At 37.0% G+C, this 26712-nt stretch overlaps 1 protein-coding gene across 3 annotated transcripts; it reads left to right on the top strand.

Moving 5' to 3' along the window:
• FZD6 (frizzled class receptor 6) lies at positions 1-26450 on the top strand. Of its 3 annotated transcripts, none has more exons than XM_023648799.2 (7): positions 1-238; positions 1184-1490; positions 16599-16795; positions 18763-19780; positions 22204-22352; positions 23544-23972; positions 24999-26450. In XM_023648799.2, the coding sequence occupies exons 2-7, from the start codon at positions 1314-1316 to the stop codon at positions 25165-25167; spliced, it is 2139 nt and encodes a 712-aa protein (XP_023504567.2). In that variant the 5' UTR covers positions 1-238; positions 1184-1313; the 3' UTR covers positions 25168-26450. The 3 variants fall into 3 exon arrangements, with proteins under 3 accessions (XP_023504567.2, XP_070078569.1, XP_023504568.2); XM_070222468.1 differs by having other exon boundaries at positions 20-238; positions 889-1490; XM_023648800.2 differs by having other exon boundaries at positions 47-238; positions 1159-1490.
• The last annotated feature ends 262 nt before the right edge of the window (positions 26451-26712 follow it).

Here is a 26712-nt window from a genome sequence, read left to right on the forward strand (position 1 = left end):
GGGCCGGCGCAGCGCGGGCGGGGCTCGGGCGCAGGGCCAGGCCCCCGCCGCCGCCTCGAGCCCGGACCTGCCCGCCCGACCTGGCGGCGCAGTCTCGCGGGATCGCTCAGCTCTCGCTCCCCGTGCGGCTCCCGAGGCGGCTGGAGTCGCGGACGCTCCCCGGAGCCGTCTCAGGTCGCTGGGGGCGGTGGGCTGCACGGGGACGGCGAGGGAGAGCGGACTTCGACAGCCGCCCGAGGTGAGGCTCCTCGGACCCGGCCTGGGCGTTCGGCCGCGGCCGGCGGGGCCCTCGGAAGGTGGGGCGGGCCGGGGGCGCGCGCTCGGGGCCGCAGGTGCGGCGAGGCGGCGGGCCAGGCTGCTGCCGCCGGAGCGTCCGCGCGAGTGGGGGCCAGCCCCGGGAAGGCGAGGCCTGGGCCCCGCGGCGCCGAGCGGGCGGGGACGCCACTCTAGGCCTGGGGCAGGTGCCGGCTGTGGGGCGCTGGAAAGCTGGGCACCGGGCGTGGAGGGGCGGGGGCTGCGGTTATTGGTGACTCAGGGCCCACAGCCTCCCTCCCACGGGGACTCCGGCGTCCTCCCGCGACATATTTGTTCATTTTCCCTTTGGGTGAGATCACTACTCCCCCCAGCCCATGAAAACTGGTCTCGCTCCTCCGCAGGAGGAATCCTAGAAGTTTCCTTCTAGTTGGCCTTTTGAAAAACAGAAAAGTATATCCCCAGAAGACTGCCACAAAAACTGGCTCTTTGCAGTCTTTAAAGGATCGAAGAACTCATTAGGTCTTAAGGAATTTCCCTGGGACTCAGTTTTGTTGTGCGTAATAGGATATCCAACAGGGGCCCTTTAGATTTTGTGAGTCTCTTAATTCTTTTTTACTTATTCCCCACCCCCAGCATTACTTTCTTCGCTTCGCTCACCACTGCCCCCTTTTCGCCCTGTGTTCCATACGCCACAGACCTTCTATCGTCGGTTCCTTAGAGATGAGACTTCTCGGCAAATGATATGTTCTGTGCCAGGGCAGGTGGAAGAGTATCTCGAAAGGACGGAATTTTCCGTCGTTTTTCCAGTGTTACCTAGGGTGGAAATCTTAACTCTGCACTTTGACGCCCGCACTTGAGTTTATGACACATGTTGCCGATACATGCTCTTGGTTGTTTTTACAGTAATTGACCCAGAACTCGTTTTCAGGAAAAGAACTTCCTTCAAAATGGTAAAATGATGAAATGAGGAATTTGAACATTTTGTCGTTGGATGGAAATCTGAGGATGAAAAGTGCGATCACTCCAAGCCATGTGGTAAAATCAGGAATTTGAAGAAAATGGAAATGTTTCCATTTTTGTTGACATGCATTTTCCTACCCCTCATAAGAGGACACAGTCTTTTCACCTGCGAACCAATTACTGTTCCCAGATGTATGAAAATGGCCTACAACATGACATTTTTTCCTAATCTCATGGGTCATTATGACCAGAGTACTGCTGCTGTGGAAATGGAGGTGAGTTGTTCCTCATACCCTTATAGAAAAATAATTTATGTTCTGTTCTGGAATAACGTGTAAATGTGACTTTTTTTAAAAAACACGAGTGGTTGTTTGAGTTGTGTACAGCCATATTTTGGATAAATCCTTTTGAAAATTAAATCCCCCTACCAACTTTTGTTTTATGTACATTTCTGGCCCTGTTTAGTGGGTTTGCTTAAAATAGGGTTTGTTTTATATGAAGTATAGTTAATCTATATTGCTTGGACTAAAAGTGCCTGGACTACATACATTTTCATAAGTAGTTGTAATGTTCACGCGGCACAGTTTTCTGAAGCAAATCAAGTATTGGAAGATTTTGGGGCTGTAGATAGTGTTTTGCTAAAAGGTGATCTTTTTTAAGCCCAGAACTTAAGTATTCTTTATAAGATGCTTGTTAAAAGAAACCACATGTCAGGGGAGAAGCGTCGGAACACTAAAGATTGCCTTGGGTGCCTGAGTTACCTGCCTCTGGTTTAGAGATAGGCAGATTGCTAGGGAGGTGTGGGATGAGAGAGTTACCTGTAGAGACAGGAACCTGCCCTCCCATACAGATTTGTTAGGTTGATAAGTCTCAGGTAGGAAAGAAGACAAATGTTTTTGTAGTTTTTCTCTAGAAAAGCTGTCTGAGAATGGTAAAGGCATTTTTCCCTCAGATTGTTGCTATGAGATGAAAGCCCTACCATTTTAATACGGACGCTACTTTAAAAACTGACTCGATTTGCTTTCGTAACTCTGAAAGTCTTCCATTGTTGTTTAGTTAAATAGTTATCCAACTACCTCATTGTAGACTCATGTCTAAAATAGGAGGGGTTTTAAATACTAAGTAGATGTACTTTAAAAGGATATTACAAATAGTATTATTATAATATTTCAATATTGCGATATTTCAGTGGGTTTTTCAAACCAGTGCAAGATGTCATTTTGAACACTGAACAGGTGACACAGTAGGACTTTCATTGATTAATCAGAACCATTTTGATGGTTTAATCTGATTTAGATAAAGTATATAGTGGGAATACCTTCAAGGAATAATTTTTCATTCACATTTTCTCTGATAATATGTTTTATAACTCATGTCTTACAGCGTTCTTAAAAATCTTAAACCTGATTTCCTTTCTGTATAGTAGCTACATACATTTTAGGTTGGAGTGCTGAAATTGACCTTACAAATTCAGATCATTTGGAGTCCCTCGTCACAGAGCACCATTATAAAGATAGGGCCTAGATGCCTCCCTGCTGTTCAGTCCTATAATTGTAAGATGATGGGAACCAGTTTTTGTTCCACACATGTCTTTTTAAAACCAATTGTTTCTGACTAAAAAAAAAAGATGTTTTTTATTTACCTGGCTTTTTTCCCAGGTAGTTTTGTGTCTGGACATTATCAAGAAGGCATTTTTGTTCTTACCGCCTTTATTTTATTTGATTGTAACATTACCAGTCTTTTCAGTATATAATCTTCCTCATACACTAAATTTTCTCATATCCTTTACTATTAAATTTTATTCTGTAAATCATACTGCAGTAGGTTTAAGGATATAAAAGAAGAAAGCCATCAAGCAGCCATTTAATACCAGCATTAACCTAAGTCTACAAAAGAAGAAAGGGAAATGGAGAGGCAAAATAATGTCAGCCTGAGTCAGACTTTAAATCCCTGTATATGATTTTTTTGGTCCATGGTATTATGCTTTTCCTGTTGCCCCATGCTTATTTTCCTTAGCCAGCGGCTTTCTGTTTTAGTTCCTATATTGAATGTCCAAAACCCTATAATTTGAGAGTCGTAGGTGACCCTAAATATCATGCAGAGCTTCTCAACCTCTTTTATACTATTGACCGCTTCTTAGAATGTGAGAATGTTTTAAAATTTAAATAAATAAAATGAGTAAGATTACAAAGGAAACCAATTATATTGAAATATACTTCTGTTTATAGCCCAGGTTAAGAAACCCCAAACCCTTCGTTATACACGTGAAGAAACTAGAGCCCAGAGAAGTTAGGATTTGTCCAAAGTCTGAGCACTGCAATCAGACACGGTCTTCTCTGTCAACACGGACCATAAAGTCATCTTTAGCTGCTTTTTTTTAACCCTTGGCCTTATTGGATAAAAAAGAAAATACGTTCTAAGATTCAGAATGAGGTGTGTTAATTTCAGTCTTCGCTGCTGCTTTGCAAACTTCATTTCGATGTAAATTAAACTGGGAGATTATTTTTTTACCTATATTCAGCTCTACCTCTCTTTCTCTTTCGCATGTGTGCCTTGAATGCAAATTCTCATCAGAAGTTTTAGATCAAAAGTAAAATCTTTAGACTACAGTACCTCCCCTCTGGTAATTTTATTAAAATGCAAATCCACTCAGTCCACTTTGAGGTTAAAATTCTTCACCATTTCCCTAAAGCTGGAAAAATAAAGTGTGGCACCCAAGGTTCTTCACGTGAGACCCTGCCTTCCTGTCCAAATTCCCATTTCATCCCTTCCCACATTGCACACTCTGTTTCAGCCAAACTGACCTGTCTGTAGAACTCAAATCCGTATTACTTTCTCTCACCTCTGTACCTTTGCACATGTTCTATCCACTGCCCCTGGAGCTCTCTACCTACCCTTCTTCACCTGCTCTGTTTCTTCAGGTCCCAGTGAAAGCGGTAACTCTGTGCTTTGTGAAGCCTTCTTTCACCTTTCTCCTAAGTATATTTAATCAGCTCTCTCTCCACACTCTGATAGTACCTAATATATATGACTGTTCTTACACTGATCATGCTGTGTTGCAATTATTTGCGTGGCTCTCTCACTAGATCGCAAGCTTGTTGAGTAGGGATGGTATTTTTTCACTTCTATCCCTAATGCCTGGTACAGTGCCTCTGAGCATGATAGATGCTCACTAGAAGGCTGAATGAATAAAAACTTTCCTGATCTAATAAATCAGCAGAGAATTTTCCATCTAAATCTTTACCTTCCACTTCTATCTTCTGCAGTGTTTAAGTGAAAGACATTCTAATATTTTTAGGTAGTTTATTACATATCATTTTGTTCTTCCTGAGCCTAGTTCTAATAAAATATATCAGTTGATATCCTCTGTATTCTTTCCCATATTAGCCTAACACGTTTGTTAGAATTTATTTAAAGAATTTTATTTTTAACCATTTGTATTATTTATATGAAGTGAAAGGATTTATCTTTTGATTGGACCATTGTATTATAAACTGTATGTGTCAGATTTTTTTCAAACATTGTACTTTAGTCCTTAAGTTTAGAGTCAAGTACTAAATTATAACTGCATATACCTGGCTTTTTCTAAAAAAAAGTGTTTTATAGCTTCTCTAAAGAATAGATTGGGTTTTATACCTCCAACCCCCCGCCTTTGGTTCCTGCTGGTCTCTGTTGAATTTCCAGGTTCTCTGTGAATTAACGTTAGGATGAGAGGCTGAAGAATTATCTGATGATTATGGCAACCAATTGTGCTTTCTTAGCTACCACTAATTCCATATAAGTCTAACTCTATCTCACTTCTCTTTTTGTGCCTTAGTTTTCATTTTGTGTGGTGGCTGTCCTGTTTTATAGAATGTATAGCATCCGTGGCTGTTGCTGATCTTTGATTATATGAGATGGTTTAGAGCAGTAGTTCTCAAAGTTTAGTTCATAGACCAGCAGCTTGTGAGCTTTTAGAAATACAAGTTCATGGACCCCATCCCAACCTACTGAATCACGATCTGTGAAGATAGAGCCCAGGACGGTGTGTTTTAACAAGCTTTCCAGGTTTTTCTTATGAAGGTTAGAGTTTGAGACCCACTAGTTTGGAGTGGGGAATGCAAACTTTTTCTATAAAGGGCCAAATAAATATTTTGGGCTTTGTAAACCATATAGTCCCTGCGATAGCCATTCAACTCTGCAATAGTAGCAAAAAAGCAGCGTGGATGTTTTTCAATAAAACTTTATTTACAAAAACAGGCAGTGGGCCTTTTTTGGTCCACAGGCTGTAGTTTGCTGAACCCTGGTGTAAAGTACCTGAGAGTGTTCTTAAGGATTACACACTTACATCATGTAATGAATAAACATTATTGTGCTTTCTTATTTTTATTTTTTTATTGAAGTGTAGTTGGCGTATAATATCGTATTAGTTCATTCTTATTAATGTGTTACCTGAGTTATATGTTACTTACTTTCCACACAAATTTTTTTTAAGTGAAATTTATCAAACCAAAAGGATTGACTGGGATATCCTGGTTCTTTAGTTTTGTTTCAGAGATTGCTTGACATAAGGGATTTCAGTTTTTTTGTCTGAAGCTGAAGTCATTTGTATTACAAAGAGTTAATTTACAATTCTGAATAGTAACTTGGCTTTGTAATGAAAAGGATGTCGTACAGTCTAACTCTCCCAAGTGGAAAAACAAATGGCTGCTGGTTTTCCATTGTGTTCCTTTTTGTTTCATATCTTGAGCATTGTTTCTCAAATTGTGAGATTGATGTCCCTTGAGAGACTGATTTCATCCAGAAAGAGCTGAAACTGATCTAGGGAAAATGGAAACAGGAATATTGTATTTTTCTTTTTGAATTCCCTTCATTGAGGTCTAGACAAAAGCGAAGTCAGGTATTGTGTTTGGAACAGCATGTGTTCATTCCACTTTTGAACAGTCTAAAGGGAAGTGAGCCAAAGAAAACCCTTTCCTTTCACCTGTTAATATGTACTACTAAAATGTCTATTCAGTTAAAAATAAAGGGATAGAGAAAAACTGTATAAACAAACTTTTAAGAAAAAAATCTATTTCTATTGGGCAGTGGTTTTTAAACATTTCATTTTTCTGCTTTTAGAAGAGCCTAGTGGACTCTTTGTGTTTCACTCCACACGTTGACCCAAGAATTCAGGGATGCCAGTTTGTCACTCTCTTCCTAAGCCAGGCAGTGCCACTAGAAGCATTCTCAGCCTGTGATCCTTGAATACCTCATGCTCTTCGTACTGTTTCCTGCTTCTCTGGCAGCAGCCACTCAGCCTTGCCTTCACTGGACACATCCTTCTAAGACATCCTTGGAATCTAAGTGATTTTAAGGATAATACAATTAGCAGTTTTTCTATTATATGTCATGGCACTGCTAGATATCCTTCTCTCCTGACAGAATGTTCACACTTTTGGCCCCAGTTAGGCCAGAAAACCAGTTCTACAATTCCTCTCATTTCACTGAAGTCACTTACAAACCATTCTTTATATAATTGGCGTAGCAGTTGGTCTTCTTGGTTGCAAACAATAGAAACCAACTTTGACTAACTTAGGCAGAAAATGGATGGATATTCAATAGCTTATTGAATTAATGGGTAGACTAGGGAACCAGGTTCAAGATATAGGGAGGAACAGAGGGAACCAGGACACAGCTAAGATCATGCCACAGGATCAGTCTGGCACTGATGCCAGTGGCATTGGACTCTTCTTGAACCCTTGTCCCTGGACACTTATTTTGGCCCCGTGTGCAATGTTGATCTCACTACAGTTGCCTCAAATAATCTGACTTTATCTGTTCTTTTGCACAACCCTCCCCCCAAGAGTTACAGTAGGTGGAGCTTCCATACGGCCAAGCTTAGATTTTGTGCCTATGTTTTTGTTGTTATGTTGCATCCCTGCATCCCTCCTTAAGCTTCTATAGCATCCCACCTACTTTGGGATTCCCAAAAATAAGACTGCTAGGCAGGCGGAAATGATAAATGTTCTCTCCAGAGCTCAGTGTAAGACAGAGTTACTCACCAAGGGGAAATCTCATTGTACCCTATAGTTGTTTTGAAATTTGTGTTCAGCTCTGCTACTCAAGTCTTTGTCACCCTCTTCATAAACTTTTTTTTGAGGAAGATTACCCCTGAGCTAACTACTGCCAATCCTCCTCTTTTTGCTGAGGAAGACTGGCCCTGAGCTAACATCCACGCCCATCTTCCTCTACTTTATATGTGGGACGCCTACCACAGCATGGCTTTTGCCAGGCGGTGCTATGTCTGCACCTGGGATCCGGACCGGCGAACCCTGGGCCTCCGAGAAGCGGAACGTGTGAACTTAACTGCTGTGCCACCGGGCCAGCCCCTTCTTAAACTTTTTGAGCCATAAAGTGTCCTTAGAGACCATCCAGGAGTTCATTGCTCTCATTTTACTGATTAATGCTCTGAGACTCAAAGATGGAAAATTACCTGCCAAAGGTGGCACCAGTAGTTTATGGCAGCGCTAAAAGCAGAATTACAATGCTGACATTACTTCCAGCAAAGGATTATATAAAATACTCCCCAAATTTTTGTTCTCATTGTCCATTTATCATAGTTTGGCTCTGGCTATTTTTCATAATGGAGATATGAGTTGCCTTCTTAATTGCTCTCTTCTTCCTCATCCCTGCTAATACTAACTGCCACAGGATTTCTGCCAGGGACTTAAGGAGCCTACCTGTTATTTCTCTGAGCATTAAAACTATAATCAACATATAATCAACTAAAATCAACTATTTTAGTTATTGTTTGATGTAGAATCTCAAAAGCATTTTATGTTGTGGTTAGTTTTAGATGAGTTAATGAGCCTTCTTTGAGAATGAAATTCATGAGCAAGACCATGAAGGCATAGGATACTGAGGGAGTTGAAGGTGTCACTTAGAGGGAAGAGAGGAAACAGACTGTAGAGACTAAGAAATTTGAAATCTGTTCAGTTCCTGGGTTTACATAGCACTTGCTGTGCTAAATACTAGTTTAATAATATAATAGAATTCCAAGTATGAGATTAAGGACATGAGAAATGTCACAAGAGTCAATAGTAAACTTTCCATCTCAAGGTTTGGTTTCTGAGAGTGATACCCAGGACATTTTGTGGGAGAACATAAAAGTTTCCTATCAGGGTTTTTACTTCAAAAGATTAGGGAAATATTCTGTTTATGTTTTCCACCAATTGAGATGAGTTCAGTAACAAGCTGACTACCCATTATTTGAAGTGCTGTTATTTGTTCTAAAATTATTTATTCCAAAATTACCAGCTTCGGGAGATACATGCATCATCTGGAATGTGATAAACATAGTTTGAGGTTTTATAGTCTTTATGAGTCCTGTGAACATTTACTTTTTCAAACTGAGGAGTTTTGTTTCATGAAGAGGATTCCCAATCCTCTTTTGATATCTTTTTCCCCCTTTATCTTTGTTGGTATCTTGCCTGTCTTATGTTTTGGGAATGATGATTTTCAGGGAGAGTTGGATGGCAGCATAGTGTCAGGGTTAAAGAGAACATACTCTGGAGTCGTATGGACCCAGGTTCATATCCTGATTGCTACTTACTACTTATGTGACTGTAAAAGTTGCTCTTAGAGCCTCAGTTGCCTCGTCTGCAAGGTGGAAATAAGAATACCTCTCTCACAGATATAAGTCAAAGCTCTGATTTATTATCAGTAGCTATAGGGTTGGTAAAAGTAGCACTAGATCCGGAATAAAGGCATTTAAATTCTCATTCAGACTAGATTAGGTGATTTCAATAATAATTTCAGTAAGAAATTAGATTCTGTTTTCTTACTTGTCATCTAAGGGTTTGCATTAGACCAGTGGTTTTCAAACTATGATCTCTGGAGGTTCTTTGAGGTCACTGGTAGAGACAGGGAGCAGCAAGAGAGATCTCAGAAGGAGGGCTTCCTTTTCAGCCAGAGCAGCTATGCTTTTATGTATTTAATATATCAGGCTTCTTTGTAACCTCTTATTTAAAGAAAATGTTCCCTGGCAAAATACATACACACACACACACACACACACTGAAAATAAGAGACTTAAAAGTCCTCTCAGGTCCCTTCCAAGTCTAAAGTTCTTTAAGTCTGTTAGTCTGCGACAGACTTGAAAGTTGCTGGCCCATACTAGATGACCTGAAGACATGTTTTGTTTGTCCTGCATGGTATTTTAAATGTTTAAATTAAAGTGCCAAAAGTTAAAATTTGGGAGATTTCACATAAAAATCCAGATTCTATTTTCTTGTGAAAAATTGATATATCTGACTGTTTTGTGCCCAGATGCCCAAATAACAGTCTGCTGGAGTTGATTAGCAGCTGCTACCCAACTATTACCTATGTAGTCTTTATACCCCTTTGAATTTACTTACCTAGACTCTGAAGGTATTTGAATTTTCAGCATCTGATTTATTGTCTGCAGATTGCATGAATAGCAACATTATTGGGTTAACCAACGTGGGTACTCTTGAAGAATTAAACAAAGGATGTAACTTGCCATGTTTGCTGTGTAAGAAAATTGTTTTAATATAGTAAAAGTTCATGTGTTACTTTCATTTTTCCTGGATTATAATAGTTCTTCAGTACTGACCATCAATTTATCATAGCTATTGCAGAATGTCATCTGAGTTAGAAGAATTAAACACTGTGTGTTTTAATTCTTCCGGTCATCGGATCTGATTACTAGAAACCCAGAAATTTTAGGAGCTAGGCTTATTTGGGACAGTAAACAAAGAAGTAAATGGCACCAGTTGCCTACGCCTCCTCCCCTTCTTCCACCTCAGTCCCAGAGGAGGATACTCATGCACACATTCTCTTCCTCGGGATAGAGAAATTTGAGGGCACTACTCTGATGTTTGCTTGCCAGTGAGCTCCTGTTAGATGGCGAAGGGTCAGATCTCAGCATCATTCTATTAAGGGAGATACAGTACACCAACTCTGGTGGCCCTTTGCTCAGTCACTTTGCCCCATCAGGACAGGGGGAACTCTCCACTGGTCCAACATCCTCCAAAGCTATTGTCTTCTAATTGTTGGATGTGGGTTCTGTATGTGCCCTTTAAATCAGACTTGTTAATTGTAGTGTTGTGATCACATCTCATATTTACTTATTAATTTTTTTGTCTGCTTGACCTTTCATTTAGTAAGAAATATGCGTTGAAATTTCTCATTTTGATCATGGAATTGTCCGTTTTTCCTTGTAGTTTTGTTGCTTTTTACTGTATATATTTTGGGCTATTTTATGTTCTACAGTGTTCAACAATGCATTTTAAAGTATATGTGTTGTAATTTATCCACAATCTGAATGTTTTGTGGCAGAAGATATTTAGTTGGTCATACTGCTAAAAGTAGAAGTCCTCCTTTTTATCTTTCAGAAATTTCTCAAAGTTTATAGTTCACTGATGAGGCCTTTCTCTGTTTTTTTGTGTAGTTATAGATTTTATTTTTTACTTTTAAACCTTTCATTTTAATGGCACTCAGAGAGGAAGGAGATGTTAATGTGTAAGTTCAGCGCATTCCCCTTGAATCAGAATTTCCATCTTCTCTTACTGTACATGTTCTCTTTAGGTAAATTCATTCAGTTATTTCAAATACCATTTTTATAATGATGACTTCCAAATCTATATCCTTACCATAAAGTCTTTCACCTGCATTACTTTGTTTATTTAACTGCCTACTAGTAGATATCCACACTCACATGTTCCATGGGCACTTCACACTGTCCATCAACAGGTGAATGGATAAACAAACTATAGTATAGCCATGCAATGGAGTACTACTCAGCAATTAAAAAGAAGGAACTATTGATACACAGAACAACATGGATGAGTCTCAAAATAATGATGCCAAGTGAAAGAAGCCAGACAAAAAAGAGTATATACTGTATGATTCTACTGAAGTAAAATTCCAGAAAATACCACTCTGTAGTGACAGAAAGCAGATCAGTGGTTGCCAGAGGTAGGAGGTTATTGAGGGGATGGTGGTGAGAGGGGAGATAGGAGGGAGGAATTACAAAGGGGCGAGAGGAAAGTTTTGGTGGTGATGGATATATTTATTACCTTGGTTGTAGTAATGGTTCCAAAACCCATCAAAGTGTACATGTTCAATTTATCATATATCAGTTATACCTGAAAAAAACCCCTCAATATTAAAGGCTTTTAACAGAAAATCCACAGTCCCTGCTTACCCTTCTCTACACCCACCACAGTCCTCCTCCCCAAAGGAAACCACTTTAAAACTCCTTTGGATATTCTCCTGATACATAGGGCATACTCTAACTAATATTCTTAGTCTGTTCTTTATTGATTCATCAATTTAGAACTTTAGGTAGTATCTGTTTTTCTTTCCTATTATGGTAGTTGATAATTTATTTTTCTTATTCCACCATTTCTGTTCCCAATCTCTTAATACAGTTTTGTTTAAATCAATAGTCAGTGCTAGGATTACTAAGAGTATTAAATATTGTATACTGCTGAGTCAAGTAGTATACTTTGATTGCATTAATATCTTTAACATCTTACCCTCTATAGTTAATACAATAATTGAATTTTCCCCCATTTGCTTTATTTTCTATGTACCTATGGCTGATTTTTTTTCAGCTGTCCCAACAGACTTGTCAGACACCTAGCAGCAATTTTCCAAGATGCTCAAAATATCATATAATCTGTCAGTTCGAATCCCCCACTCCTATCTCCTTGGAGACCTTCCTGCTTCACTGTCTGTCCTCCTATTGATATATTGTGATTGCCTTCTGGACTAGATATGTAGCCGTCACACTGAGGCCTCCTTTTGCCATTCTCTAGTGTTAGATCAACTAATTCCTGAGTCCCATATAGTTTGCCTTCCTGCTTTATTCATATATTCCTTCAATTTGTTTCAAGAATACTGCATCTTCTAGTTGTTTCCTAAAAAGAAATATTTGAAAGTTAAAATTTTTGTCTCCTTATAGGGCCAAAAAGGTTTGATTGGGTATAGAATTCTAGGTTGAAAGCAATATTCCTTCAGAATTTAAGTTATTTCTTCATTGTCTTCTAGGATGTTGTGTTATCAAATATTCAGAATTTCATTCCTTTATGTGTAACCTGTTTTTTCTATCTGGAAACATTTATGATCTTTGCTTTATCTTGATGCTCTGAAATTTTTTATCAGCATGCCTTGTCATTGTTCATTCATTGCTCTGGATACTCATTTGTTTACTCAATAAATATTTATAGAGAAATCACTCTGCACACACACACACACACACTGTTCTAGGCACTGGGGATACAGTAGTGAACAAAATAGACAAAATCCCTTCCTGTCATTGGAATTTACATTCTAGTGATGAAGGCAGAAATTAAGAAATAAACTCTTATATAATGAAATGTTAGATAGTGATAAGGACTAAAAAGAAATACAGAACAGAGAATGAGAGTATAATTTTTCAATAGAGTAGGCAGGGAATGACTCTTTGAGGTGACAGTTGAGCAGAGACCCAAATGAATGAGGACACAAGCCGTGTGACTATCTGGAGGAAGAGTGTTCTAGGTGAAGGGAACAGCAAATGCAAAGATTCTGAAGCAGAAATATACAAACAATGATTGAGAAGCAAAAGGCCAGTCTGGCGGCAATGGAGTGAGTAAGAGAAAGAGTGGTAGGAAATGAAATTGGAGATGTAGCCGCGGGCCAGGAAATTTAAGGCCTTGGTAAGGACTGTGGAATTTATTTTATTGGAGTCTTTTGAACAAGGACAAAATTATATTTTAAAGAGTCACATTGGTGGGAGTATGAATTGGTATGGAAATTGACTGTAAAATTAGCAAGAGTGGTAAATAATGAGACCTCTTAGTGGGCTATTTCAGTAGTCTGGGTAAAAGAAGCAGTGGCTTACGTGTAATAGCTTAGTAATAGTGAGAAATGGTCAGATTTGAAATATATTTTGAAAGGAGAGCCAAGAGAATTTGCTGATGGATTAGTTAGGGGTGAGAGAAAGAGAAGAGTAAAGAATGAATCTTTAGATTCTTGGCTTAAGCAACTTGGGGAATGGTGAAGACTTATGGAGTGTTTGGGGTATAGGGTCCTGTGGGATTGAGTTGTGTTTTGGACATGTTGGGTTTAAGCCAAGAGGAGTTGTCCAGGAGGCAGATGGTCATCCGAGTCTAGGGTTCATAGGAGATATGAGGAGAGATGAAGGCCGGAGATAAATTTGGAAATCCTTCATGTATAGTTGGTATTTAACACATGGTTCTGGATGAATTTCTCCTGTGGAGTGAGGATAGATAGATAGAGGTCTGAGGATTGAACTCTGGAGCACTTCAGCATTTAGAATTGGAAAATGGAAGAGAATCAGAAAAGGAACAGCCAGTGAGATGGGGAGAAATTCAGGAGGATTTGTATTCTAGAAGCCAACTAAATAAAGTCTCTCAAGAGGAGGGCAGGATCCGCTGTCAAGTGTTGTTAAGGGTTGAGTAGGATGAGGACTCAGAATTGACCGTTGGATTTGACAGTGTGGAGTTTATTGGTGACTCTGACAAGCAGTTTCACTGGAGTATAGGAACAAAACCTGATTGGAGAGTGGGCTCAAGAAGGAATGGGAAGAATGGAATTGAAGAAAGTGAGTAAATATAGCTATTTTGAGGAGTTTTTCTATAAAGGGGAACAGAAAAATGGAACGATGGCTGGATGGGGTTGGGGAAAGAGTTAAGGAAAGATATTGTTCTCTTTTTTTTTTTAGTGAGGAAGATTTGCTCTGAGATAACATCTGTGGCCAGTCTTTTTTTTGCTTGAGGAAAACTAGTGCTGAGCTAACATCTGTGACAGTCTTCCTCCATTTTGTATGTGGGTCACTGCCACGGCTTGATAAGTGGTATAGGTCCATGCCTGGGATCCAAACCACAAACCCAGGCTGCCAAAGTGGCATGTGCCGGGTTTAACTACTATGCCTCAGGCTGGCCCCCATTCTCTTTTTTTATGGTGAGAAATAATAGAGTGAGTTTGTATGATGGGTGAATCACTGTAGCATAGAAGGGGAAAATTATTGCAAGAATAGGAGACAATTGTAAGAGCAAAGTCCTTGACTAGTCAACTGGAGAGGGATCCAGTGTACAAATGGAGGACCTGGTTGATTAGGAATTCAAGCTGTTCATCATTGAAATAGCGAAGGCAGAGAATATGGATAAGCTATAGGTAGGTTCAGTACATTTGGGTCAAAGGATAAGGAAATTTTCTCTTTTCTCAGTGAACTAGGAACAAAATCATGAACTGGGGATAGGGGTGGAATTAGGGTTTGAAAAGAGAGGAGAATGTGAGAGAGATCTCTGTAAAAGAGAGTTAATTGACTGAAGTTTTAGTCCAGAAATATTTTAGTAGTAGGACTGCAAAGTGTGATGCCAGCCTTTTCAACCTCCGTTTTCCCTCCTGTTTCTTTCTAGAACTCCTTTAGCTAGGTGTTGGAAACTTGGACTGATCCTCTGATTGGAAGGAATTTCTCTCTGATTGTCCCTCTCTTCCCTCAGCTTTATCTTCTAACCCTTCTATAAAAGTTTTTTTATTTCAGCTATCATATTATTTTAATTTTCTACAGCATCCTATTCTTTTTTAATGGATGCAATAGATTCTCACTTAAGATTTTTGTTTTTGTGATTTATTTTCTTTTGTTTACTTCTGTTCCCTGCATAATCTCTGTTGCCTCGAAATTTCCTGTATCTGCTTATTGTTTTGGTCTCTGTCTTTTATGAGGTTTTCTTCAAATGCTTGATGATCCTTGGCTGCCCTATATTTGTGGGGCGTTGAAAAGCTCCATGTGCGTGAATGGGGCTTGTTACTGGTGGCTTCATAATAAGGTGAGCTCGAAGTCAGCTAGCTTTTTCATTGTCAATATATAGAGATCTTTTCTCCAAGACTGTTGAGTTTTTTGGGGGATGGTGAATATATACCTGTCTACTGATCTTTTGGGAAAGGAAGCAGGATAAGGAAGGTGAGAGCTTCATATTTCCGTAGATAGCCTGTTATTCAGTCCCCCTCTGCGCTGTATCCCTGCCCTGCTCTGTGCCTGATATCCCAAGTGTGGACTCTCTAGCTCCGTTTCTCCTGGAAACAACCCTGGCAGAGTGGGATGGTCATCTGGCTGCCTGGTTGGGATGGAGGGGGGGGTGACAGAGAGAGGAACTGATTTGTAAACATTACTCCAATTTTAGCCTTTTGTGCTACTTGGTACCTCAAAGAACTGAGACTCTCCGTTTCTTTAGGGCAAATCAACTCATTCTCATCTGAATCCCTACTCCTACTTTGTAATCCACCCCCATGTCCCATTAAGTCACTTAGCACTCCTCTAATAGCTTTCTCTCTTTCAAAGTTTGGGTCTTTTTTATTTGTTTTGTTTTGTTTTTGTTCTTTGGAAAACTCAAATACCCTAATGTAGTCTTTTCTGTTCACTTACTAATGGATTAGTACCTTTTTTTAAAATTGTCTTTTTAGTGAGGAAACAAAGAGATAAGCAGATGTGGTCAATCTACCATGTTTATCCAGAACCTATCTGTATGTTCTAAAGTGTAATCATCACAGTAACTGACATTTATGGAGTGCTTACTGTATGCCAGACAGTGTTCTAAGTGCTTTACTTTTGTTAACTTAGTACTCACGACAAACTTATGAGACAGGTACTACTATTATTGCCATTTTACAGATGAAGAAACCAAGACACGGAGCAGTTTAGTAATTTGCTAAAGCTACACAGCCACTAAGTGTAGAGCTAGTATTCAAACTCAGCTGTCAGACTCTGGAGAGACTTCCTGATAAAAACTCTCCAGTAATATCCCATTCTTTTATTTTAAAATCCCAGCAACGTAGCATGTCATTCATGCTCTCCATGATCAGGTCCCATGTCCCTCTCCAGGCTCATCTCTCTCTACTCTGTCCTTGACTTCACCCCTTTCATCTTATAGTCTAGTCATATTGAACTTCTTGCCCTGAATTCACCATGTTCTCAAGATCCTTACGTCTTTTTAATGCTGATCCTTATGCTCTAAACATCCCTTTATTCTCCTGAATGCTCAGTACAGGGTTAAGGTATTTCAGCATATACTTTAAATTGAATATTTGTATAATTTATTCACCTAGCAATCAACTAGTGCTTTTGATTTGTTTTGATTTAGCATATCTTCTTGAAAACTGCATAATTGAATAAAATAATATTTCATTGCGTATGATGGTTCATAAGTCAGACTAAATAAAATTATGTCCTCAAAATTTGATTGTATTGAGAGTGATACTTAAAGATTCTTTTAGAGTATAAGTGAAAAAGTTTATACTTTAAACAGTAAATGAGTTAATTTCATTCATTTGTTAAAATTTCATTCAGTTGTTATTAAAATATGTTCTAATCTTGCTGTTTTTCTTAATAGCTTTTTCTTCCTCTTGCAAATCTGGAATGTTCGCCAAATGTTGAAACTTTCCTTTGCAAAGCTTTTGTACCAACCTGCACAGAGCAAATTCATGTGGTTCCACCATGTCGTAAATTTTGTGAGAAAGTATATTCTGATTGCAAAAAATTAATTGACACTTTTGGGATCCAATGGCCTGAGGAACTTGAATGTGACAGGTAAATTATATTTTCTACTGAAGGATACTAGTGATATTTTAATATTGGTGTAAGTTTTCCAGAATGTTAGCAATAGGCTTTCTTCTTTAATTCACAAATGTTTATTGCACACTTAATATATTCTAAGTGCTGTGGTGGTGACTCTTGTGGACACAATTGTGAGCAAAAGCAGACTTGATTCTTGTTCTCAGGGGATTTACAAGTAGGGTAGGAGGAACAGAGAGTAATCAAATAGTCATACGAATAAATACAAAATTACAACTGTGCTATGTACAACAAAGGAGAGGTGCGTAGTGCTCTGAGAACATGTAATGATGCCTTTGACCTAAACTGGGGGGAAATGAACCCTATTATCAATTACTCACCTTTTTGCACATTAGTCTTGATTGATTACTTTTGTCTCCTATTCTCTAAATGTTGGTGGTTTATAATTTGGAATATTTGAGACCTCACATAATAAAACTAGGGAGGAAGCTGGGTATCTTTTTGTTTCTGTATCTGTAGGCTGAAGAAACTATAGAACCTTTGGAATGTATACATTTCTGGTAGATGCATAATCATTTTCAAGAGCAGTTGAGTAATATATAGTAAAGTAGAAGATGCTCATACCTTTCATCTTAGGAAGTCCCCTTTCTGTATAAACTTTTTCAAAAACAAGGAATCATGCACAAGAATATTGATTGTAGCATTATTCCTAACTTCTGAAAAATAGGAAAAATTCTAAAAGTCCAACGTAAGAATGATTAGTAAATTGTGGTATACTTACACACTAGAATAGTACCATACAGTTGATAAAATGAATGCAGTTGACCCACATCTGTCAATATGGATAAATCTAAAAATTATGGTGTTAAGATATATACAGATATATACAGCATCATGTCATTTATATAAAGTTCAAAACCTGCGAAACAATACAATATAACATTATAGTTCAAAGATAACATAGTAAAAATATTTAAAAGTGCATGAGGAAAATAAAAACTGAACTTGTAATAAATATTTCTGGGAAGAGAGAAGAGAGAATAGGACCAGAAAGGGGTCCCAACTGTATCTGTAACATTATATTGTTTTATTTGAAAGATATAAAGCAAAACTGACATAATGCTACGTTTTGAGAAAGCTGGTAGATACATGAGTGTCCTTTTTATGGGCATACATTTTATTATTTTCTATTCCCATCTAAAACATTTAAAATGCCTTCTCATTGAAAACCCTACTAATTTTTAAACCATATAGATCCTCCAAAATAATACTGGTAGGTCGAAACTCAACTAGTGGTAAAATTCTGCACAAAATGGAAATATCCCTGTGTATCACTCAGGTCTGCCTGTAAACCATGGAGGCAAACTGCCTAACTGAAATAAAATGGTGATGTGAGTTAAGCTGGCCTTCAGCCTACCTCTTGATGATCTTCTTGCCCTTCTCTAAGAACTTAGAGATCACTTGAACTCTACCCTGTCAATCTAGGAAAGGATCTCATTTCATTCATTTTAGTTGTCCTCACCTTACTCATCTTGTTGATCTACTTTGCTTGTGGGCGATAGAAAATAAAAATTAATTTCCCTAAGACTTATATTTGATATGTTATAAACAGACAAGCCAGCACGTTTTTGTCTGGAGAGTACCAATCAAGATAAATTCTTTCTTAAATACTTAGTCTTGAAAGTAGAAATTATTTTAAAATTATTAATTGATTAATTGCTTTCCAAATAAGGAAAGTTTCAAGTTCACTTGCCTTATATTTAATACATATGTTGGTGTGTCAAGGCTTTATTTCCAACCACAAGTTTTTAGTCATCTTCAAAACTTTCGACCCAGCTCTAACCTATAATCTATTTAGGTTTGTATGTCTTCCCATCAGTTACGAATCCATAAGAAAATATTTTATAGTTGGAATGCATAGCATTAAAAGAAACTCATTAAAAATATTGACTTCCTATATTTCATTTTTATAATCTTTACAGATTACAATACTGTGATGAAACTGTTCCTGTAACTTTTGATCCACACTCAGAATTTCTTAATCCTCAGAAGAAAACAGAACAAGTCCAAAGAGACATTGGATTTTGGTGTCCAAGGCATCTTAAGACTTCTGGAGGACAAGGATATAAGTTTCTGGGAATTGACCAGTGTGCACCTCCATGCCCCAACATGTATTTTAAAAGTGACGAGCTAGAGTTTGCAAAAAGTTTTATTGGCATAGTTTCAATATTTTGCCTTTGTGCAACTCTGTTCACATTCCTTACTTTTTTAATTGATGTTAAAAGATTCAGATACCCAGAAAGACCAATTATATATTACTCTGTCTGTTACAGCATTGTATCTCTTATGTATTTTATTGGATTCTTGCTAGGCAATAGCACAGCCTGCAATAAGGCAGATGAGAAGCTAGAACTTGGTGACACAGTTGTTCTAGGCTCTCAAAATAAGGCTTGCACTGTTTTGTTTATGTTTTTGTATTTTTTCACAATGGCTGGCACTGTGTGGTGGGTGATTCTTACCATTACCTGGTTCTTAGCTGCAGGAAGAAAATGGAGTTGTGAAGCCATTGAACAAAAAGCAGTTTGGTTTCATGCTGTTGCGTGGGGAATACCAGGTTTTCTGACTGTTATGCTTCTTGCTATGAACAAAGTGGAAGGAGACAACATTAGTGGAGTTTGCTTTGTCGGCCTTTATGACCTGGATGCTTCTCGCTACTTTGTCCTCTTGCCACTGTGCCTTTGTGTGTTTGTCGGGCTGTCTCTTCTTTTAGCTGGCATTATTTCCTTAAATCATGTTCGACAAGTCATACAACATGATGGCCGGAACCAAGAGAAACTGAAGAAATTTATGATTCGAATTGGAGTCTTTAGTGGCCTATACCTTGTGCCATTAGTGACACTTCTTGGATGCTATGTCTATGAGCAAGTGAACAGGATTACCTGGGAGATAACTTGGGTCTCTGACCATTGTCGTCAGTACCATATCCCATGTCCTTATCAGGTAAAAGCTATCATTTGTATTGTTTCACTATTTAATTTTAACGTAGAAATTGTTCCTTGGAAATACAGTTGAATTAGTCATGGACATAAAATTAGATTTTGGGTGAGAAAGTCCAGTAGACATAGGGAGTGATTCCCCATGCATCAGTTGAAACTGGGGTAAGTGTCTAAAAGGACTTCTTTCCTCAAGTTTTAGCTTCAGTTATAATAGTAAAGTGCCTCCTTTGGCTATTCTTTTGAAAATTAAATTGGGTTGCAAAGGCAGATTAATAGTAATAAAGAACAGAGTCAGAAGAACAGATCTTGTCATAGGGACAAGAAGAGAAGTAACTTCTGGTGGATTGGGAGCTGTTTTAAATTCTTCAGTACTTGTAGGGAAAACCTTACTTGAGTATGTTTAATTTGATCATACTATCTTATAATTTTTTGTATATTATATGCTTACAAAAACAGAACTTGATGTTTGCCTAAACTATCCTGTCATTTCTTAACTAAAAAAAGCACAATTAAAATGTTTTTGATGTTTCTAATTAGTATAAAGGTGGTGTTTTTAAGATTAAAAAAGTAAGTTTCTGAAAATAGTAAGTTCCTTAAAGCGTTTTAGTTGAGATTTTTTAATAGAAATTTTGTTTTTAGTACAGTATATACATTTTTCTTGAATATTTATATATGGCATTAATTATATTGATTGTGAGTGCTGTCATCATAGTATATCAAATGAAGCAATGTATGGGCTGGATTATTTTACATAGTAATTTATATCCTAGAAAGTTACTACATTATAACATATTGGGACCTATTTTATATACTGATTTGTGGGGCTAATAGTTTTACTTGCCTGACACACTGTTCATAGTCTGTTATCCATAGCCCGTGTTTACTATGTACTTAATGTGGGAGCTGTGTCTTAAAGTGATCCTGCTATATTAAATGTCTCCTATATTCCTCAGTGTTTTTGGTAAACTGGAGGGAAAAAACAACTATTACATACTGCTAAAAATGTTTAAGATCATTGATTTTTAAAAATTATGTTTAATGTAAAGAAAGAAATTATAAAGTATTAGAGAAAATTCAAATCTTAAAGTGGAGAAGGACTTTATAAGTATGAAATAAAATTCAGCAACTATAAAAGAAAAGATTGCTAAATTTGACATGCTAAAAAAAATGTTTTTTAAAGATGCTGCCTGGCCAAAAATCCCACCCAAAATCAAACTCAGAAGACAAACTGGGAAAATGTATTTACACATCATAGTTGAAGGGCTAATTTTCTTAATTTATAAGAGTTCTTGTAGATCAATAAGAAAAAACCTGACAATCTGATATAAAAATGAGAACAGAATATGAAGAGGGTTCGCAGAAAAGGAAAATCAAAAAGCTATTCTTAAATATGTGAAAAATGTTATAGAAGAAATGCAAATTAAAATTACAATAGAATTATATTCCTACTTATGACATGGCAAACATCGAAAGGTTTTGTAACCACTGTGTTTATGAAACTGGCAAAGTACACATTTTCAGACTCTGCTATTCAGTTCATTCAGCCTTCTGTGGAAAGCAGTTCCACAGTATCATTTGCACGTACACTTTGATCCCACCCTTCTGGAAATGTATCGACAGATTTCACAGATGTGAGAGATTACATACACACAAAGATAGTCACTGAAACATTATTTGCAATGGCAGTAGGTTGGAAATAACCTAAATGTCCATTAATAGGGTAGTTGGCATAAATAATGTTCATCCACACAGTGCAACAGCCTGTAAAAATAAATGAAGAGCTCTATTTGTACTGATATAGAATGGTCTCCAAGAAATATTAGTAAGTGCAAAAAGCAAGATATAACACAGAATGTGTAGTATTTTGACACTTGTTCAACATTTAAAAATAATATTTGAAAGTTTATGCTTGAAAGAAAAGCATGAATTTTTATGAAATTTCCACATTTTACTGATGTTTATTTTGCTCTAACCAACCATGTTTTTATAACATAAACATCAACAATGCGTAAAGACTCTAAAATATACGTTGTTATAATGAGTTTAAATGTGTTTTTGTGGTAGATTAAAGTGAAGGAAAATAGATTAATATTTAGAGGCAAATATTTTGGCAGTTATAAGAGGCTGCTGTACTTATAGGGAAAAAAAGCTGTTGGGAAATCAAGCCAAAATTTAGGGTATCCTTCCTAAATATATTTGTTTTCCTTTTCTAGCTATATATTTTGATGCACAGATAAAGGTTCTTTGTTCAGAACTTTGGTAAAGAAGGTATTACACTTAAAGCGTTATTCATTATATTATATCAAGCACTTTATAGTAAAACAGACTGAAGATTTATATTTTTTGTTCGTTTTATATTTACCATATAGACTTCTCTCCACTTTAAATGTGTCACTGAAATTTTTTTTATTCACTATTTTTTTGTAGGCAAAAACAGAAACTCGACCAGAATTGGCTTTATTTATGATAAAATATCTGATGACGTTAATTGTTGGCATCTCTGCTGTCTTCTGGGTTGGAAGCAAAAAGACGTGCACAGAATGGGCTGGGTTTTTTAAACGAAATCGCAAGAAAGAGTAAGAACCTATTTATATGACATTGTTTTAAAATAAATAGATCAGATATCAAGGAACTATTCAAATCGTCATTGGATTGGAGTTTTATTATAGCAACTGTTGTTTCAAGTTTGGAAATCTTTTTCATGGAGAGAGATGCTTTATTTTGGCATTTGTTATAGTCTTTGATATATACTATTCTATTGAAATGTGAATGAAAGATTTATAAAATGCATTTTCTTTCCATAGCTTATAATATATCTAATATTATTACTACTTTCATTGGATTCATTATTTTGGTGTAGCATTTTAAATAATTTTATCCTTTTTTATCAATGATAAAAGATTAAATGGAGTCAAATGTATGTAAGGAAATCTATAAAGTATGATTTAAATGTGATGTCTTATGATCATTATTTACTACCTTTATATTTTATTATACACAGTGCTGATTTAAAATTTCACTTATTTGCTTTGCCTACAATGGTAAAAATTCAAACTTATGGAATATTCTGTAACAAAATAGTTGATTTACATTTATGAGTAGTGCATTTTAGTTATCTATATACATTGTATACTATGTACTATCAACAATGTACTATAGAGTTTTTTAAACGTTTCTTATTGGTTTGATTAATGAACTTTTTTGTGGTAAAAATTTCAGAACTGTAGACCTTTTCAAAATAAGTTTTTGAAGTCTAAAGAATTGCACTTAACTGGACTTTAATTTTTTGCACTATTATTATATGTCTATCCTATATTTATGTACCCACATTAACTTCAATATAACTTGCTAACTTTAGTGTTAGAAGGCAAACAATTAAATAACAAAGACCACTAATTATGTTCTGTCTTTTCTCTTCTGGTTTATTTTTACATTGGATATATTTATGTATGATACACATACAGATAGTCTTTACTTTATGCTGGCTTGAGTTTCCTCACCCTTATCCTTTGATTTTGCCTATTTAATTTCTTAGCAGTCTACTGTTTATGCTGACAAAGCAACTAACAGTGTATGCACAAAAGATTTCACCTCGTGTTTGTATACTTACATCATAGTATTTATAATCCCAGGTTTTATAAATGATATAAATTATATAGAATTTATAACTTAATAAGGATCTTTGGCACAAGACATGTGGTATGCTTTATGGCTTCTACTATAATACTTAACATTTATCAAGTAAATCTCCTTGGATTTTCCTACAGTCCAATCAGTGAAAGTCGAAGAGTTCTACAGGAGTCATGTGAGTTCTTCTTAAAGCACAATTCTAAAGTTAAACACAAAAAGAAGCACTACAAACCAAGTTCACATAAGCTGAAGGTCATTTCCAAATCCATGGGAACCAGTACAGGAGCTACAGCAAATCATGGCACCTCCGCGGTAGCAATCACTAACCATGATTTCTTAGGACAAGACACTTTGACAGAAATCCAAACCTCACCAGAAATGTCAGTGAGAGAGGTGAGAGCAGATGGAGCGAGCACCCCCAAATCAAGAGAACAGGACTGTGGGGAACCGGCCTCCCCAGCAGCATCCACCTCCAAACTCTGTGGGGAGCAGGCTGACAGGAAAGGCCGGGCAGGGCTCGCGAACGATAAGAGCAGTGTGTCTGAGAGCGCTCGGAGTGAAGGAAGGTGAGCTTTGATTTTGTTTTCTTAATCATGACGGTTTTGAATACCGCACTATACGTTTTCATCAAAACATAGCACATCCGGAAAGAAAGCATTCTGTGAGATGACATGTCTATGCACTTAATCCAAGGAAGTTTGGGTTTAAGACGTTTGGGTTCAGCCTATAAATATGCCATTTTATAGTTTAATTCTTAGCTTTGAGAAGAGCCTTCATGTATGTTGTTCATTTAGAACAGTAACATTCGTTTCTGGGGTAATTGTTAAGAGTTATTTGTATATTTAGGTAAATTTTTAAGATTCATCTGAAATACAGGCTGAGTTTTAATTAGGACTGCATTATGGTACTTTCTAAAAGGAATTTGTTAGTTTATACAAAGACGATTATAAAATGTTTTTATTTTCTGAACATGAAAGGATATTAGCATTATCTTTAATGAATTTTTCCAAATGGTCATAGGTGCTCCAAACACAGGTAAACATCGAATTAACCAGAATGCTGACCCCTAACTACTTTTAGGTCTCATGGTTGTCTTACCTCACCCTCCCAAACTAGGCCAAGTACACCTTCTCTGTGTTTCTCTAACAGCTTTTGCATACCTAGATTGTATTAAATACGTGCTTTTATCCTCCACTAGGTTTGTAGACTCCGGAAAGGCAGAGCTGAGGTCTTATTCCTGTATTCCCATCCTCTTATGCAGTGTCTGACCCATGGTGGGAAATCAATAAAATATTTGCTAAACCAAGGGCAGGATTCCTGTCTTATTGTGTTCCCATGAGACATGGTGCTCAGCACATGCATGGGTGGTGTTTGACAAAGTTTCCAAAGTTAGCCAAAATTGTATTTGAAAATAAATTATTTGTATTTTGAGATATTAGAATATACATAAGAGCTTTAATTATCCTCAGATAAAGGTAGACTTTGGTTGCAAGTAAAACTGATGAAAAATGGATAGCAGTTATGAGGACATCTTGCGTCACGTCTGTGCTTTGGTATGTATGTATGTATGTCAGCTTTTTTCTTCTGCCTAGGCTAACTCCGAAAAGTGATGTTACGGAGACTGGCCCGGTGCAGAGCAGCAACCTGCAGGTCCCCAGTTCTCCAGAGCGAAGCAGCCTGAAAGGCTCCACATCACTGCTCGTTCACTCTGCTTCAGGAGTTAGAAAAGAACAGGGTGCTGGCAGTCACTCGGACGCTTGAAAACCAGGTTATCCCGTTTCTTTGAAGTGGCTTTGCGTTACACTGGAGTTACAATACACTGTCCTGTAAGAATCACTGTTATATTCTTCTTTTGCACTTAGAGCTACGTTGCCTGCTGTTACACTGGAAAAAACAATATATACCTGAAAACCACAAATGTGCAGGTTAATAATATTTTTTAAGTTGTGTAGGAGGAGGGAGTTAGAGGAATCTTCCTTTTCTATTTATGAAGATTCTAGATTCTACTCTTGTTAAAAGTATTTTAAGATGTACTATGGTATTTCACTTTTATGATATAAAATCAAGATTTTTCTTTGCTAAAGTATTTAAAGCTTATCCTTTTATCCTTTTTATATATTTGAAAATAAGTTTATATGTATTTGAACTTTTTTAAGAAATACTGGAAAATCTATTCAAATATTTTTATTATGTTATTCTGATATTTTAGCACTACTTTGGTAGCTTTTACACTGAATTTCTAAGAAAATTCAAAAAAAGTATTCTTTTAGAGTATAAAAAATAGTGACACACCAAAAGGTGTTATAATGAGAATTCAACTGAAAAATCCACTTATTCTACCTTATCGTCTTCACTGTGTGCATTTTATAAGATCTCATTACTTTAGGAATTTCACGGATCTGTTATGCAACTGAAATAAGGTGCTACTGAAAGAGCGTCCAATGTTGATCGTCTTGTGCTGCTCGCTGATCCTGGAGGGTTAGTAGATGAAATGTTACTCTTTCATAAATTAAGCCAAGTGCAATTGATCTCATTTTTTTTAATGTTTCATGACCACCCAAGATCGTATTATTATAACCATTTACAGTTGCTTATACTTTTGTTTTAACTTGTTTTTTAACAGGAATTAGAATTCTACAAACACTTTGTGTTAGTGCAGTATCTTTCCCAGACATTGTGTAGAATTCATTTCTGCAGCTAAATAGGATTTTGCTGAACGTTCAAAGGTGTATTAGCAATATTAGCGCCAATCAAGTGGAAAAAAATGTAGTCCTGATAAGACAAATGAAATGTATTTTGTATAACATCCTTTAAAATGTTAGAATTTTCTTAGTTTTGTTTCCAATTAAGTATTATTCCTTGAACAATGTTTTCTGATGCTTTTGGTTTTTTCTCTATTTAGCATTCTGTTAAAGCATAAAAGAAAATTATCATGTACTGTATGGAAAATGTTGTAAATATTAACTTTTTCACTTTTTTTGACTTTGTATGCAAAATTTTGTTTTATGTGATCTTTTTAGTAATAAAATTTTCTCTATATAAGAGATTTTGGAGAATTCTGTGGTTATATATAGTGCTCCTGGCCCAGGAAGTGGTATAATTTTTCATATCAGTGGCTCTATGACTAAGAAGCCAGAAGCTTCTCTTTAACTGGAGAACAAGACGACAGTCAGGACTCTCTTTTTTTAAATTTGTCACAGTTTCTTCCCAAAGAATAAATTATACAGCCATATTTTCCATAACTTTTTAAGCCAGTGGGAGACCTGGGGTATGGGGTGAATCAAAGGGAACCCAGGACCCTGCTAT

Source organism: Equus caballus, chromosome 9 (assembly GCF_041296265.1).
Source record: "Equus caballus isolate H_3958 breed thoroughbred chromosome 9, TB-T2T, whole genome shotgun sequence".
In the NCBI taxonomy this organism is placed as follows: Eukaryota; Metazoa; Chordata; class Mammalia; order Perissodactyla; family Equidae; genus Equus; species Equus caballus.